This window comes from Medicago truncatula, chromosome 5, assembly GCF_003473485.1.
Source record: "Medicago truncatula cultivar Jemalong A17 chromosome 5, MtrunA17r5.0-ANR, whole genome shotgun sequence".
Classification (NCBI taxonomy): Eukaryota; Viridiplantae; Streptophyta; class Magnoliopsida; order Fabales; family Fabaceae; genus Medicago; species Medicago truncatula.
The window spans coordinates 29,266,669-29,284,974 of NC_053046.1; the positions used below are offsets into that span (position 1 = coordinate 29,266,669).

Consider the following 18,306-nt stretch of genomic DNA (forward strand, 5'->3'; position numbering starts at 1 on the left):
TTTTACATTTGGAGAAAAAACAGACTACATCGGACACCTATATTTAGTGTTTTTTGAAGTGCGCAAGCACAATATGCGACTTAACTCAGAAAAATGCATACCTTCAAGGTCTAAGAGGGAAAAAATTTGGGGGTTCTATATCACCAAGCAGGGAGTAGAAGCAAGCCCTGATAAGTGTCGAACAAACATCACCATGGACATCCCACCGGAAAGAAGAGACTCCAAACAGTCAATGGAGTGATCACAACTCTCTCACATGTTTCATCTTTAACCCGACACATTACACCCTACCATTCTATTGTTTCTTACGAAAGGAGACGCACTTCAAGCGGACCGACGAGTGTGAGACCACATTCTCTTGGTTAAAGAAAGTTCAATCTCAACCCCCGATAATTTCAAGACTGGACCCCATAGAGAAACAATTTGTTTATATAGTTGTTTCAAAAAAGGAAGCCAGTGTTGTCCTAACCAGGGAGGACGATGAAACCCAACACTAGGTATACTTTATGAACAAAGTACTCAAAGGGACCGAGGTAAGACAAAAAATCGAAAAGGTTGCCTTAGCCCTGATGATACCTACAAGAAAGCTTTGTCGAGACTTCATGGCCTACCCTACTGTGGTGTGGATTAACCAACCCATTAAACACATGTTGTTCATACCAGATTTTGCCTAGCAAATGACAAAATGGGCACTGGAACTCTCCAAATTCGAAATTACATTTGAATGCCTCAAAACTCTTGTAAGCTAAGTATTATCTAACTTTATGGAAGAAATGATGCCCTTCATAGAAGAAACCTCCAAAAAATGGATTGTTTTAATGGAAAAATTATCCAATACTAAAAGGAGTCGTAAGGCATAATGGTCGAAGACGAGGGAGGTATTGTGGTCAAATTATCTCTCACCTTCTCCTTCCCTACATACACCAACCAAGCCGAGTAGGAAGCTTGCTTGGCGGTGTTGAGGTTGGCTCGATAGTTAGGAGCAGAAATGGTCAGCCTAAGATCTCATTATCAGCTCATCGCATCCCAAATAAATGGGATTACAGATCACGTAATCCCCCTCATGCAAGAATACTTGGAATTGGTTGAAGAAGAACTGAAAGAATTCTGCCAAGTGGAAGTCATACACATTCCCCAAGAGCAGAACACAAGGGAAGATATACTTTTAAAGCTAGCTAGCACAACAAGGAAAACATAGATGAACCCGAAAATCATCTACGAGATACTCAGGTTCCCCAACGCAGTGACTTCAAATATGATATCCTCCATTCAAAAGGGCATCACCCCTAGATGGACGGACCCCATCATCTGTTACAGGCCCGTCCCTGAGGGGGTGCAAACAGCTCAACAGAGCTGGACCTCCCTCAGTCATGGGCCTCAATTTTTTTTTAATACCCACTAGTACTACTGCCCTCCAATTTTTTTTTAATATCCCCAACCATTTTCTGTCTCCTTGTTTTAGTCTTTTAGGCCTATTAGAATTAGGTCCTTTTGCTTTTGGTGTTAGGCGGGCGTTCCTCATGTATACGGTAGTCATTTTTACCTTTGGATGTACCGCATATATACGGCACCTTATATTTATCTTTTAAAAAATATAAATAGGTCATTGCTTTTTTTTAAAAAAATACGTTTTGATTTTATCACTGGCCTCTTTTCATTCTCAGAGTCGAGCCCCCGAATTCTTAGAAACGGCCCTGATCTGTTATATAGAAAACAGATTGCTCCCAAGTAACCCCTAGAAGCGGCTAAGGTTAGAAAAATGGTGTGTTTCTATTCCCTAATTGAAGGGGTACTATACCAATGAGATTCTCCACTTCTCTACTTAAATGCCTAACACTCTATTATTGGCCTACTGTGATTGTTAACATCATTATTGCCTTTTGCTTGGTGGGACATGGATATGTTGGCACATTTACCCAAAGCATGGGGACAACTCAAATACTTGGTGGTAGTTTTTGACTGCTTCACTAAGCGGGTTGAAATTCAAGCCCTAGCAAAAATTACAGGAGAAAACATCCTAAGTTCTTAAAAAGGGACACCATATCAAAGTTCAGTGTACCCCAAATCGTGATCATAGACAACACAACTTAATTTATGGATGCACACTTTCGAAACTTCCAACAAGATCTCTAGATCATAAAATCCTATATGTCAACGGAACACCTCTGAACGAAATTGGATAATCTGAGTTCTTCAACAGGGTAATACTCTTGGGTCTGCGAAGACCGCTAGTTGTTAGTTGAATTGGTACCACATATTAGTCGATACTTAAATTGGATACCGAAATTTAATAATAAATAAATAATTAGGATTTACTTAATTGCATTATTTGAAATAATAAACTTGAGATTTTATTTTATAGAATGAGACGGATTATATTTTGATTTTTGTAAAGGAGGAATTACTAAATATGAAAATATAATATATCTGTTAAACAATAAAAAAATGCGATAAGAATATAATAATGAGATAATAACTTTTTTTAATCATACCCTAGATATTTTTTGTTTCAGTTAAATTATTTGTTTTATCCATTCTACTAAATATTTTATTTGGATAAAATTATTTGCTAGGAAGCCCGGATACTCCAAAACAGAGACGTACTCGTATCGGATACGTATCAGATACCGATCCTCCACTGATATTCGCGGATATGTACCTATGAAGTATCGGAGTTAATTATTTTAATTTAAAAAAATATATTTTACATGATACTTAAATGATACTGCACAGATACACAAGGATACTTACATGATACTTCATAGATACTCCCTCCGTCCCTTTATGTAGGCACCCATTGCTTTTTTCACATTTCTTAAGAAATGTAGTACTAATTAGGGATATGTTTAGAAAAAAAATAATAAATGCATCTAGTAATTTGAAAAGGGATTTACATTTAGGGACAAAAATAAAGTCAAATGGGGGCTTAGATACAGGGACGGAGGGAGTACACAAGGACACTTACAAGATACTTCACATATACGTATCCTAGAAAAGATGAAGTGTAAAAAAATGAGACAATGTTGTAGAAATTCAGCAGAGATATCTATGATTCAATTTTAGATATTCATCAGTAGAATTGTTTCTCGATGAACCACTTAAATGAAGGTGACGAGAGAGATGATTCAATTAATCAACATTAGATAAAATTTGTGTTGAATGCTTCTCTTGATATCCCAACAAATGAAAATATAATATGGTTAACAAGAAAACTTTACATACACATAATAATGAAGGGTAGTCAATGCTTATTTTTTTCAAGTATTTTACATACATATAAGTTTTATTGTAAAAAATTTGTTAACGTATCTTAGCAGTGTCGTATTCTCAATTTAAAAAATTCCGTGTATCCGCGTACCCGTATCATATCATACATGTATCTGTATCCGACTTCATAGATTATTTGTTTTATTCATTCTACTAAATATTTTATTTGGATAAATAGCTACATACGAGATATTTTTATGAAATGAAGCCAAAATCAGATTTGGCGCGTTGAAGTGAAGATATTTTTGTATCTACCAGCAAGCCGTACCATATTATATAAGGACCGTTGAAGTGAAGCCAAAATCAAAACACTTTGAAACGAAACCTTTTTGGCGCGCACAAGTTATATAACCCATTCACCTCTCTTCTCATAACAACGATGATGAACCAGTTTCCTCCTTCTAGGGTTTTGGAATCTCTCCATTCCAATGATATTGCCTCTTCAAATTCTCAATCCCACGAGTTTCTCAGTTCCGGTAAAACTATTTTCTATTCATTCTTTCCATTGCTCAAAAATTTACACAGTTAAGATCTAAGAGCCTGATGATCCTATTGTTGATTTAATTTACTGATGTTGAAATTCTGTGTAATTAAGATCAATGTTTTCAATCATGGATGGAAAAGCTCGATTCGATGGATGATGTATTCGATAAAGTGTTTGCAAATTATCAGTTGCAGGAGTCTCCCAGTTTTGGTAAGATGAATTTTCACACAAATTTCCATTGCCCAAAAATTTTATTTTTTGTTTTGTTCTTGATTCCGTGTTAGTTTTTGAATTTTTTTTCTTCTCTTTTTTTGTAATGATCAACGTAGCATAAAGTTTAGATCGAGAAGATAAAGTTTTTGCTGTCAATTTTAAATTTTTATATCAATCTAGAATTCAAAATGTGTCTGAGTTGATAAAATTTAATGGATCCTTGAAAAAATTGTGAGCTTGATGAAGATTCAAATAAGAGGAATTGAGAGTTAATTAGAATGAAACCCCTAGCATTGTATTTATTTGGAATCATCATTAAAAAGAATCGATTGGAATTTGATGGATATTTTTAAATTTTAAAGTATGGATTTTTTAAAACCCTAAGCAAGAGATGTCAATGTAACATTAGATTTGGATCCATGAAAACAAAAGTGAGCTTGGCGGAGATGTAAGAGGAATTGTGTTTGGAATCATTAAAATAATTGATTGGACAAGATTTGTGTTGATTTCTTTATATAATTAACTAAAATCAGAAGGATTTCAAAGCCAAATCAATTTGTCATTTTTAACTTTCCTAATTGAAGATTTCAGTTTGAAAAGAAATGAATTAGTGACTAGTGGTTGATATCTTTCAACATATAGAAATCTATCTCTTAACAAAATCAAATGTGATTTCATGTGTGGATACAAAAATAAATGCACATTCAATTCTCAGTTTGAGTGTCCACTTGATATTTATTGTCGAGGATATACTTCAGATTTGTCATGTAGACGTAGTCCACGTTTTAGTACTTCCAATTCATTGTGCAATTGTTTTCTTGTCATGCAGACAAGGTCGTTGATGTTGATGGTGTTGGTGGTAACTTCAATTTGGAGACCAATCTGGACACGTTGGGAAGCACCACCATTGATTTCAAAAAGATTTTTGAAGAGTTGGAAGCTGTGAAACAAGATACCAGTGGTGGTGTATCTTCACTACAGTCAAGTCAAGTATATTATCCGAAGGTAAACTTTATTTGTAAGTTTACATCCTAAGGTAGAGATTTAGTTGTATTGTAGGACTAATCTATGTCGTTTTTGTCTTTCTTATTGCAGACGGAATCAGTTGACATTAATTCATCAAGGTTGGAGTCTGATGTTGCAGAAAATGTATTCACTCATAGTATGGATGTGGAAGGCAGCACAACTTTTTCACCTAGACTAACAAGCTACTTCCAAGAGTAAGTACAAAATAAATATTTATAAATCCTCTAATATTTTTGGTCTTCGTAAATTACTTTCATCACGGTTAGAGGTGGATGTGAAATCAATAAATACCTTGTGCATAACATTATGGTTCTACAGAGTTCTCTTTTTGGAACATAGGTGTATGGTGACTAATTCTGGCATTTCATGTCTGAAACAGTTTTCAGGAGCCTTTTCACGAACTTGTCTATCCAAAAGGGGATCCAGATGCTGTTACGCTAAGTAAGAGAGATGTTGATCAATTACAACCAAATACATACATCAATGACACGATTATCGATTTTTACATTTTGTAAGTTCGTTCGTGCATGTTTTCTTTTTGGAAGTTAACATTCATCTTTTCTCTTTTGCTGTCTGATGATGTCTCCTTTATTTTATTAACAGTTGATGCATTCATAAAACTTTATAAATGAACTTTAGAGATTATAATTTATAACCTCATGGTGGTGCACTTATATAGAAAAAGATAAAATAGGACTTTCAATATCAGAATAATAATGTTAAACATGTAGCAAATATAAGCAACAGATATATGGACTCTGATATACATTATAACTACTGAAAAATGGGTGTAATGTAATGTGACTGTTTAAAAATCTCAATTTCTACAGATATCTGAAGAATAAGATACAAGAGAAGGAAAGGGCTAGGTTCCACTTTTTCAATAGTTGTTTCTTTCGAAAGCTGGCTGATATGGACAAAAATCCCCACCCTGCCTGTGACGGCAAATCTGCATTTCAACGTGTTTGTAAATGGACAAGAAAAGTTAATTTATTTGAAAAAGATTTTGTTTTCATGCCTGTGAACTTCAAGTAAGTAACTATCAAACTTTTACTTCTTTGTTTATATCTGTATTGATGTTTTGATTGGAATTCAATTTTGGCCATGTTGGCAGACATCACTGGAGCTTAATAGTAATTTGTAATCCTGGCGAAGCGGTTAATATTATTGGTGAGTTTTTTCGCATGTGATATTCAAATACTTTCTTTTAAACATATTTATTCTCAGATATTATGTTATGATGCATATTTCAGACAAAGAGCCGGAAAAGTCACTTAGGCTACCATGTATGTTGCATATGGATTCTATCAAGGGACATCATAATGGTCTGAAAGACCTTGTGCAAAGGTATTTTTGAGCTTCTGAATGACACTTGCCTGCATTAAATTTCCTTCTCTTCTTTAACTTATCAGTGTCCATTTTGTCAACTGTTACTTTGCTACTCCTTAAATGTGTTTGTATTATTACTTTGCTCCATTTTGTCAGTGAGTTATATAACCAACCATCTTCTGAAATTGACAGTTATTTGTCTGAAGAATGGAAAGATAGGAAGAAGGATACATATGGAGAAGACCTCTCATCAAGATTCTTGAATATGCCTTTTCTCCCCGTTGAGGTATGTTTTGCTTACATTTTAACAGCATGCTGATTAATATCAGAGACAATTATTCTTTCTTTAAACATTTATTTTTGCTCAATTGTTTTCTTTTTGCAAGTCCCGTTATTTGGCCTAAACTTTGTCGCTTTTTGAATTTATTTCTCGCCTATCTCTGGCTGATGATTAGTTGAGTTATCATCGAACAACTTTCTATTTTCTCCAATTCATTGTGTTTTTACTAATGTTGTGATTGAATGTCCTTGACAGATACCACAGCAGGAAAACTCATTTGATTGTGGCCTCTTTTTGCTTCATTATCTGGAGCTCTTCGTGGCTCAAGTTCCATTTGATTTCAACCCTTTTACACCAACCAAGTTGTCCAACTTTGTAAGTGGTTTTCATGGTCGAATTTTTTCCAATTATTTTATTCCTCACCATATATATTTTTTAAGTTATATTATTTCAATTGGTAGTAACTCCCTAGTGATTCATATAGTTGCTTATATGGATTTAACATGACATATGTTGAATTTTTCTAGCTCAATGTGGATTGGTTTCCACCTGCGGATGCTTATCTCAAGCGAACACGTATCCATAAGTTAATATTTGAACTGGTGGAAAACCATGGTTCACATGAAGGCTTTTCCCCTGACGATGGTGATAACCAGCACTGCTCAGAATATATTGACAACAGCAGTATTGGTGGTCAGTGTCATTTATTCAACGGGGAGGCATCGACTTCCCATCCTGGCCAGAGAATAGAAATGTTTCCATCTTACAATACATCTAATATGGTTCTTAAGCAGCATTTTGAACCAGGAGCTGCATCGGGAACGTCACTGAGACATTGTCAATCTTTTGACCAGCGATCATTATCATCATCTAATCATTTGTTCAACAGGATTGGTGGTCAATCTCATTTATTCAACGGGGAGGCATCGACTTCCCATTCTGGCCAGGGAATAGAAATGTTTCCATCTTACAATACATCTAACATGGTTCTTAAGCAGCATTTTGAACCAGGAGCTGCATCGCGAACTTCACTGAGACATTGCCAATCTTTTGACCAGCAATCATTATCATCATCTAATTATTTGTTCGACAGGATTGGTGGTCAGCGTCATTTATTCAACAGGGAGGCATCGACTTCCCATTCTGGCCAGGGAATAGAAATGTTTCCATCTTACAATACAACTAATATGGTTCTTAAGCAGCATTTTGAACCAGGAGCTGCATCGGGAACTTCACTGAGACATTGTCAATCTTTTGACCAGCGATCATTATCATCATCTAATCATTTGTTCAACAGGATTGGTGGTCAATCTCATTTATTCAACGAGGAGGCATCGACTTCCCATCCTGGCCAGGGAATAGAAATGTTTCCATCTTACAATACATCTAATATGGTTCTTAAGCAGCATTTTGAACCAGGAGCTGCATCGGGAACTTCACTGAGACATTGTCAATCTTTTGACCAGCGATCATTATCATCATCTAATCATTTGTTCAACAGGATTGGTGGTCAATCTCATTTATTCAACGAGGAGGCATTGACTTCCCATCCTGGCCAGGGAATAGAAATGTTTCCATCTTACAATACATCTAATATGGTTCTTAAGCAGCATTTTGAACCAGGAGCTGCATCGGGAACTTCACTGAGACATTGTCAATCTTTTGACCAACGATCATTATCATCATCTAATCATTTGTTCAACAGGATTGGTGGTCAATCTCATTTATTCAACGAGGAGGCATCGACTTCCCATTCTGGCCAGGGAATAGAAATGTTTCCATCTTACAATACTTCTAATATGGTTCTTAAGGAGCATTTTGAACTAGGAGCAACATTGGGAACTTCACTGAGATATTGCCAATCTTTTGACCAACGATCATTATCATCATCTAATCATTTGTTCAACAGTTCAATATATACAATGGAGCGACCTCGAAAGAAGAGGCGGCTTATGCCTCCTTGGATGGAAGTCATGGAATCCTGACTTATTTTATCTTCATATGATTTTGAATAATATCTATTGGTTTTTCTTTTGCAACATGTAAAATGGTGACAAGTAATAGTGACTACTTATATAATATATGTCTTAGTTAGTTAGTTTGTCAATAATTTATGGTTTCTTTGAGATAGAAGACACCGTATTTGGAATAGAAGTGAATTTTCAATTGAGAAATAAAATTTGTACAATTATTTTATGATAATTTTTGGAATAAATCTCTCATACTCTCATTATGTATTCTCTCCCCCCCTCTCTCTCTCTATATATATATATTGTTTTTATCCCAAAAAAAAAGACTGTCAGAAAATTGTTGCATAAATATCGTTGCTCTAATAGAGTCGAATACATTTCAATAGCAAAAATCACCCACTAGTTATTTATTTGAACTCCTTTAAAAAAAAAAAAAAAAAAGTTATTTTTTTGAATAAGATCTGCTAAATATTTTTTTAAGCGCCTACCAGATCGTTTTTTGATCTAATATTTTTTTTATCTAAACCTTAAATATTTATTTTACCCTACCTATATAAAGACATTCAAAACCTATTCAATACAACACAATTCCTTTTCGCGCGCCCGATTCACTGAGTTTCCCATCATCTCTCACAAACCCTTGATGTGAACAACGATGAAGAAGTTTCATCTTTCTAGGGTTTCGGAATCTCTCGATTCCATGGATGCCTTCTATGATTCCTCTTCATATCATCAATCGCACAAGTCTCTCGGTTTATGTAATACGATCTTATCTTATCTTTTTTTTCTGAAAAATTTGAATTATGTCTAGATTCTGAGATTTTTTTTGTATTGATCAAATTAATTGTTTGTTAGTTTTTTGTTTGGTTATTCTGGTTGCGATCATATACTTTTTGTTGATTTATTCAAGTTGAAATTGTTTGTGTAAGAAGCAATGTTTCAAATCGTTGTCGAATTGCGATGATGGATGTTGCGGATAATCATCATCAAATGTTTTAACTACAATCGTGTTTTGAAGCTCGGATACGGACACGACACGGACACCAGACACGACACGGACACAAGACACAAGACACGACACTGACACGCCACGCCGACACCGCTAATAATTTGAGAAAATTACATAATTCAGTGTAATTACAAATCTTGGTGTCGGACACGACACGTGTCGGACACCAGGACACGCCTAATTCGAGGAGTGTTTGTGCTTCATAGGACAGAGTCGAGGCCAAAATTGTGAATGTGGATTTTTTAAAAACCCTAATTAAGACATCAAAAAGTTTTTGCTACTATTTGAAGTTATTTATTATATGAATATGCTACTTTTTTCCCATTTAAGATTTGAATCGAGAGTTAGAATGAAACCCTAGAACTGTGTTTGGAATCATTAAAAGAATTGATTTGAATTTAATGTGGAGATAGATTCTACTCAAATTGAACAAGATTTGTGTTGATTACTTTATTTAATTAACTAAAATCAGAAGAGTTTCAAAGTCAAATCAATTTGTTGCTTTTAACTTTCCAAAAGATTTTGTTTTGAAAGGATATGAATTCCGGATTAATATCTTTCGACTTCTTGGAAATCTATCTCTCGACACAATCAAGTTCAGCTATGCTTGAGTCAGGCCATGTGCCACTTATATTCAACTTCCCGGTTTGAGTGTCCTGATTTGTCTCCAATAAAAAATTAACATTTTAATTCTGTTATGGTTTCCATGATAACTGTTTTTCTCTAAGCCAACTAACTTAATATATTTACAGTTTCCTCTGTAGACAAAGTCAAGGCAAAGGATTTTGCTAGTATTCCTTTCATTAATGTTGATGAAGTTGGTGGCAACACGCTGAGAAACTCGTTTGTTAAACTTCATACACATGAGAATTCTGTTGAACCTGAGACAAAGGATACCAGTGGTGATGTATATTTGTCGCTGTCACGTCAGGTAGATCATGTCCCTTTAGGGTTTCAATCCAGTGTATTGTAACCTCTATTTGTGAGTTTATATCCTAAGGCAGGGATTTAATTGCAGGACTAATCTATGTTCAACTTTTTTTGCAGAATGGATCAGTTGGCATTAATTTAGAGGGTGATGAATGTGTGAAAAAAAGTACTACATCAAGAATTCTATTAACAAGCTACTTCCCAGCGTAAGTACAAAAATTATTTCTTCATTTTGTAATAGTTAGGCATAGATAACTCTCGATGCAAAACCATTGGCTTTGATATTAATCTCTGCTTTGTACTTTATGATTCTCTTTGATGCGTGGTTCTGAGATGTTTGGCTTCAGATTTCTTGGTCTAATTGTTGGAAATGTGTTTTTGAATCTGTCAATCCCATGCAATAGTATTTCACTTTTCCAAGATGCATTACAGTAGAAAAATACAGGGTCTATATTATCACTCTGGGTACAATTTTAAGCATAAATCCTGTAGTACTTTTGGTTTTCTTAAATTTTTGTCATCGTGGTTAGAATGGACGTAGAATCACTTGATATCTTGTGCATAACTTTATAATGCGACTGAGTTCACTTGGACTAGTCAATAGTCATAATCTTTTTTTTCGGGACAGATGTGTTTCCAAATTGCAAACGCTGTCTGATGGCTAATTCTGGCATAACAGTTTTCCGAAGCATTTTGACGAATTATATTATCCCAAAGGGGACCTGGATGCTGTTTCCCTAAGTAAGAGTGATGTTAATCTATTACGACCAGATACATGTATGAATGACACAATCATCGATTTTTACCTTCTGTAAGTTTGTGTATGCATGTTTTCCTTTTGGAAGTTGCATTTTTTACCTTCTGTAATTTTGCTCTAAATTTTTGTCGTCACTTTGTTAAGAATGTCTTTTAAACCGTTCTGTCTTCTTTAGTTGCATTTAGTTCTTATATTTTATTATGAACCTTGGAACATTCATCTTTTCCCTTTTGTTGTTTGATTATTTTTCTTTTATTTATTTTATTAAAAGTAGATGCATTCATATGATGTTATAAATGAATTTTAGAGATGAAAATTTATAACCATATGTGGTGCACTTATAAAGAAAATGATAAAAAGGACTTTCAACATCAAGATAATGTTAAACATGTGGCAAATAGAAATAAAAAACAATCTGGATTCTGACATACATTGTAACTCGTAAGACATGGGTGTAACTGTTTCAAAAATCTCAATTTCTACAGATATATGAAGAATAAGATACAAGAGAAGGAAAGGGCTAGGTTCCACTTTTTCAATAGTTTTTTCTTTCGAAAGCTGGCTGATTTGGACAAAAATCCCCACAAAGCTTGTGATGGCAAATCTGCATTTCAACGTGTTCGTAAATGGACAAGAAAAGTTAATTTATTTGAAAAAGATTTTGTTTTCATGCCTGTGAACTTCAAGTAAGTAACTATCAAACTTTTACTTCTTTGTTTATATATGTATTGATGTTTTGATTGGAATTCAATTTTGGCCATGTTGGCAGACACCACTGGAGCTTAATAGTAATTTGTTATCCTGGCGAAGTGGTTAATATTAATGGTTAGTTTTTGTCTTTTTCAAATCAAATCCTTTCTTTTAAACATATTTATTCTCAGAGACTATGTTATGATGCATATTTCAGACAAAGTGCCGGAAAAGTCACTTAGGCTACCCTGTATACTGCATATGGATTCTATCAAGGGATATCATAGTGGTCTGAAAGATCTTGTGCAAAGGTATTTTGAGCTTCTCAATGACACTTCCATGCCTTAAATTTGCTTCACTTTCTCTAATCAGTGTCCATTGTGTCAACTATTACTTTGCTACTCCGTAAATTTATTTGTATTATCACTTTAAAAGAATAAGTCAGTGAGCTATTTATTGACTTATCATCTGAAATTTACAGTTATTTGTGTGAAGAATGGAAAGAGAGGAAGATGGGTACATGTGGAGAAGACCTCTCATCAAGATTCTTGAATATGCGTTTTCTCCAAGCTGCGGTATTACTTGCTTACATTTTCACAGCATGCTGATTAAAACCAGAGACAAATATTCTTTCGTTTAACATTTCTTTTTGTTGAATGAAACAAATTTCAGTTTTATTTGCCAGAAAATAGATTCTACGTCATTTGGTAAACCACTACAAAAGTGGCCGGTTTCTATTGCAAAATTGTTTTCAATAGTTATTGATGAATGTTAGTCTTTTCATTCTCTGTTAAATTGAGGCCTAATGATTTTTGAATTTATTCCTCTCCTATCTCTGGCTGATGATTAGTTGAGTTATCATCGAACAACTTTCTATTTTCTCCATTTGATTGTGCTTTTACTAATGTTGTGACTGAATGTCCTTGACAGGTACCACAGCAGGAAAACAAATTTGATTGTGGCCTCTTTTTACTTCATTATCTAGAGCGCTTCCTAGATGAAATTCCATCTGATTTCAACCCTTTGATACTAATCAAGTTCTCCAACTTTGTAAGTGGTTTTCATGGTTGACTTTTTTTTCTTTCAAAATTATTTAAACTTCATCTGAATCTTTTTCATATTGCCAATTTACGTGGCATCTGTCCCAATTATTTTGTTCCTCGCCTTATAACATTTCAATAAGTAGTAACTCCCTAGTCATTCATATAGTTTCTTATATTTGACCTAACATATTTTGTATTTTTCTAGCTCAATGTGGACTGGTTTCCACCTGCGGAGGCGTATTTCAAACGAACACTTATCCATAGGTTAATAGTTGAGCTGGTGAAAAACCATGACAATGAAGGCTTTTCCCATGACAATGTTGATGACCGCCACTCCTCAGAATATAAGGACAACAAGATTGGTGGCCAGTGTCATTTAATCAACGGGGAGGCATCAACATCCCATGCTGGCCGGGGAATAGAAATGGCTCCATCTTTTGATACTTCTAGTATGGCTCTTAAAGATCATTTTGAACCAGAAGCTACATTGGGAACTTCACTGAGACATTGCCAATCTTTTGAGCGGCGATCATCTAATCACTGTTTCAATGGTTCAATATTTAAAATGGAGGTACGTACCATGTTTTTGTCTGCTGTACACACTTAAAGATGTTTTTATTTATTTTATTCTCAAACATTTATCGAGTTGCATGATTTCATCTGAACATATTTACTTGTGATGCTAGAGATTGTTTGAACATTTCTCGTTTGGACTAAACAGACAAGGGAATTTTTGTTAATAGAACTGATCACAGGGGGGATGTGGTTATAAAAACAACAAAAAGGGGCAAAGTGACAAAGTCTAAACACATAATGGCTTCACTAATTTTCGTGTTTTTTTTTTCCTTATATTTTCACAGGAAGATATGGATCTCAATGCACATCTACAAGCAGAGCATGTAAAGGCTGAGTCATCTCTAGATACATCAAGTCGTACATCAGATGATTCAGATGACGTAGAGATAATTGAAAATCTCCCAGTTAAAAAAGAATCAAGATCAAATTGGATGTTCTTAGAAAACCTTCGGCCTTTACAAGATACGAATAATTCTACTGCTACTTCCACTTTGCCAGATTTGAATGATCCAGTAGAGTCCATGGAAACTCCCCAAGTTGAAAACGAATCAAGATCATCGCATGAAGATGGACGTAGAGAAAAAAAATGCAAGTCCATAGAAAAGCTTGAGTATTTGCCGGATATGAATGATTCTGTTGATTCTGCTACTACTCTCAATTTGCCTGTTAAAAAAGAATCATCGTATTGGATGTCCATAGAAAATATTCGGCATTTACTACAAAAATGGCATTTGTATCATGTTTCGGATGCAGTACATAACAAGGTCATTGATGATGATGATGTTCAGATTATTGACAACCTAAATCTTGGTTTTTTGAAGGAGCGACCTCCAAAGAAGAGGCGGCGTATGTCTCCTTGGGTGGAAGTCATGGAATCCTGACTTATTTTATCTTCATATGATTTTGAATAGGCTTAAATATGTATTTCATCCTTGCAATTAGGGGTGATTTAAATTGGTCTCTATATTCGCTAATCCTTGCAAACTAGCCTTGCAATCATTAATCATTTAAAATTTCGTCATTTGACCAACTTAATCACTGCAACACATGAAATTCCAATTTTGCCCTTAAGAAGAGGACAAAATATTGAAGAAAGAATTGAAAACCCAGGGGTAAAATTGGAATTTCATGTGTGATAGTGATTGCCACGTCATCAAATTAGTGACGTGGCAGTGATTTAGTGGGGAGAGGGACAAAATTTTAGGGTAAATTGCCGGGATTAACGATTACGGATCAATTTTTAAACGACCCATAATTGCAAGGATGAAATACATATTTAACCCTTTTGAATAATATCTATTGCTTTTACTTTTGCAACATGTAAATGGTGACAAGCAGTAGTGATTACTTATATATTGCCTTGCTCTTAGTTAGTTTATGGTACCCTGCGTTTGGAATAGATGAAAACATGATTTTATATTTTATTTTAGGTTAATTTTATCTTATGTGTAGCGTTATCAATGAATTCTGAGTTTTTCTTCTATACTTTTCAACAAACTAGTATTGTAAGAGATATTTTTAGTTGAAATTCATTCCACAGTTCCATCCAAACCCTTGAGATTTTCTGTCTTTCTTATCATGCCACATTTGTTTGTTTTGTTCGTACTTCGTAGGATTCTCTATTTTTTCTCAATATGATAAAATTCAATGTTAAACGACTTCCTATTATTATTAACCAAAAACGTTAATTTTTTCCTGAATTCTTATTCTCTGTTTTTATTCTACTCCTATTCATATATTCAATTTGTTCCTATTCATTTGTTATTGATTCAATAAATTCTTAAAGCACAATCTTCAAAAGTGAAAAAAGAAAGAAAAAAAAAGTACATTGAAACTAAAAACTCTCAATTAACAACATTAAAAATCTATTGCTATTATCTCAAACAATCCTAAGAAACTCTCAATTAATAACATTAAAAATCTATTGCTATTATCTCAAACAATCCTAAGAAACTAATTGATTGCTGTCCTAAGCTACAAAAAAGAAAATGCAAAGTAAATTGTCACATACAACCTGTGAAAACTCCGATACTTCAAAATGGATGACGTATTGTATCTCATGCGTATCATGCACCGATACATGCTCGATATGTGTCAGTATCAGAAGAGTATCCGAAGATTAAATTTTATTTTTTTAAAAAATAATTATCCGATACTTCCCAATACGTATCAGGAGAGTATCCGATAATTATCCTACACCAATATCTACCCTAATACTTCTCAATTAATATTAATTAAAATAACTTAACTCTTAAGTATAGTGCTTCTTTTTTGGATCGATATAGTGTAGCACTAACAGTGTTCCTTTTGGATATAGTATAGCACGTATGGTGCTCTTTTTGGGATATATTGTGTATGTAATTGACTAATTATCACTCTCTTAATCGTCACTATTATTTATATTTATGTTGATATGCTACGAGCCTATGACTGGTTTATTTTGTTTGTTAATATATTTGTATATTAAAAAAATGGTTATAATTATATTGTACATTAAATTTTATAATTTTTTTATTAACGTATCTCAGCCGTATCGTATCTTGATTTTTAAAATTTTCCCGTATCGACGTATCGGTGCAGTATCGTATCCGTATTGTATCTCGTATCCGGACTTCATAGCATACAACTCTACTACTATAGTTTTATGCATATATAAAGACATATTAATATTAACGTTTCTTTGTTATAAAAGTGTGCATCAAGACTATAGCAATAGAGATCTATATAGAAAAGACCACTACTCTCAAAAAAGGTTTTTTCTAGATTATTTTTGAAGAATGGTGGGTAATTTACCCACCAACCAATGAAAATGAGCAATTTGTTGGTGGGGTCAAGATAGTTCATGGATACCACTTAAAAATGTGCTTATGTGGTTAATGTGTATTGGTTGGGGTAAATTACCCACCATTCTTCCATGGGTTACCCTAGTTGTCACCCTCAAAAAAATATTATCATCATTCAGAAGTTGCTCCTTTTGATTTTGACCCAGAAATCCAGGCCAACCACCTTGAAGCAACTCCCTCACGTTGTCTCTCTTGTTCTTCTCGACCACCACCACGTTCTCTTTCCCTTCCTATCTCCCTACTCAAAAACTTACTCATTCCTGCCATATCCGAGACGGTCCTCAAATTCCTTTCACCCCTCCCACCACCAAAACCATTCTCCATCTCATCATCAAGAACATCGCGATTACGCTCCACCATTGTTCTCCTTCCCCTATGTGTGATGTTCAACTGTGAAGAGGAACCCTCACTAATGATCCCATCAAATGTTAAGTAAAGCATATCACACGATTTAGAATTGATCGATCGTTGGTGGACCCTACTATGTGAATTATAAGTAGGGGACAAAATTATTTGGTGATCTAACCTATGTTCTCCAATGACACCCTCACTCCTTGCATTTCTAGAATTATTACTATCGAAAGATCTCCTAGATGACGACACTTCATTATTCTCCAAAGCATTAATTTGTGACAAACCACTATCTCGCTTTTCCATTGAAGACACTTGTTGTGGACCTACATTTTCATTTTCATGTTGTGGCCCATTGTCGTTAACATTATTACCTCGTTCAATGTTTGATGACAACAATTCTTCCTCAGTATTTTGTCGTTGAGGAAGAACAATATCATCAGGGTTCACCTTATAGCGACACAGTGGGCACGAGGAATGTTCATCAAGCCACATGTCAACACATTCCATGTGGAAAGCATGTTTGCATTTTGGCAATAACCTAAGTACATCGGGATCCTCAAACCCATTGAGACAAACTGCACATTCAAGTCCATTTTTTTTGCCACTCAATGACCCAAACTTAAAAACCGGCAATGATTCCACAACCGCGCGTTCGATTCCAGAGTTTTTCCTCTTATGCAAATTTGATTCTCCATTGGGATTCGGGTTGCTAGCAACGGGCATATCTGCACGGTTGCAGTGTCTGGCGTAGAGAAGGAGTAGCAACACAAGGAAAAATGTGGTTGTTAAAACACCTACTATCACTGCAGTGCTAGGTTTGAAGGCATCAGAGCTCCTCTCCCTATCATTGGAGCTCTCACTTGATGATACCGGTGGTGGTGGGGATGACGTGGTGGCACCATTGTCATCTTCGAGACTTGGAATTGCTCCATTTTCTTTTGGATTGTGATCTTCGGCACTTGCGATTAGAATGAGCGTGGTGGTGACGGTGACGACGATGATGGGGTGGAAGGAAAAAAATGTGACGCTGCATGGATTGAAAGAAGGTGCACCACCCATGTCATGTGCAAAGTGATGCTTCTTTTTCTGTTTTTGGAGTTTGTCATTGGAACGCTAAAGAGACGAGGAAGGCGTGGTTGTTGTTTTGAACGAGGATACCGTGTAGAAAGTGGCTATATTGGGAAACATTCTATGGTAGCAATTCACGGCAAAAACGTACATATATATAAAGAGTAAGACACAAAATTACAAGTATCTACATAAATTATGCCAAATATTTTAACTGCAGATAGATAAATTTTATTAAAAATATAACCTCAATAATCAAGTCACTTTCCATTAAGATTCAATCAAATACTTGAATCAAATCAGTCTAGAATTGTTTTGGTCCATCAAGAAAACAATTAGACTCTCATGATATAATAAGAGAAATGATAATATGTACGCCTCATATAGATTACATCCAAAGGAAGGAACTTTGAAAAACCAGATAAATATAACCTATAGTTGAATTTAAAATTTCATTCTAGCTAATA

At 34.8% G+C, this 18,306-nt stretch overlaps 2 protein-coding genes across 2 annotated transcripts; one reads left to right on the top strand and one right to left on the bottom strand.

Annotated features, from left to right (window-relative positions):
- Positions 1-9,224: 9,224 nt before the first annotated feature.
- On the top strand, positions 9,225-14,455 carry LOC11436687 (probable ubiquitin-like-specific protease 2B). The gene is made up of 11 exons (XM_003615246.1): positions 9,225-9,327; positions 10,331-10,509; positions 10,626-10,714; positions 11,188-11,319; positions 11,751-11,951; positions 12,035-12,090; positions 12,173-12,266; positions 12,437-12,530; positions 12,886-13,005; positions 13,204-13,569; positions 13,859-14,455. Exons 1-11 carry the CDS (start codon positions 9,225-9,227, stop codon positions 14,453-14,455), a joined length of 2,031 nt encoding a protein of 676 aa, XP_003615294.1.
- Positions 14,456-16,528: 2,073 nt separating this feature from the next.
- LOC11437137 (RING-H2 finger protein ATL43) lies at positions 16,529-17,830 on the bottom strand. Its single transcript, XM_003615247.1, has one exon. The coding sequence runs from the start codon at positions 17,828-17,830 to the stop codon at positions 16,529-16,531; it is 1,302 nt and encodes a 433-aa protein (XP_003615295.1).
- Between the last annotated feature and the right edge of the window lie 476 nt (positions 17,831-18,306).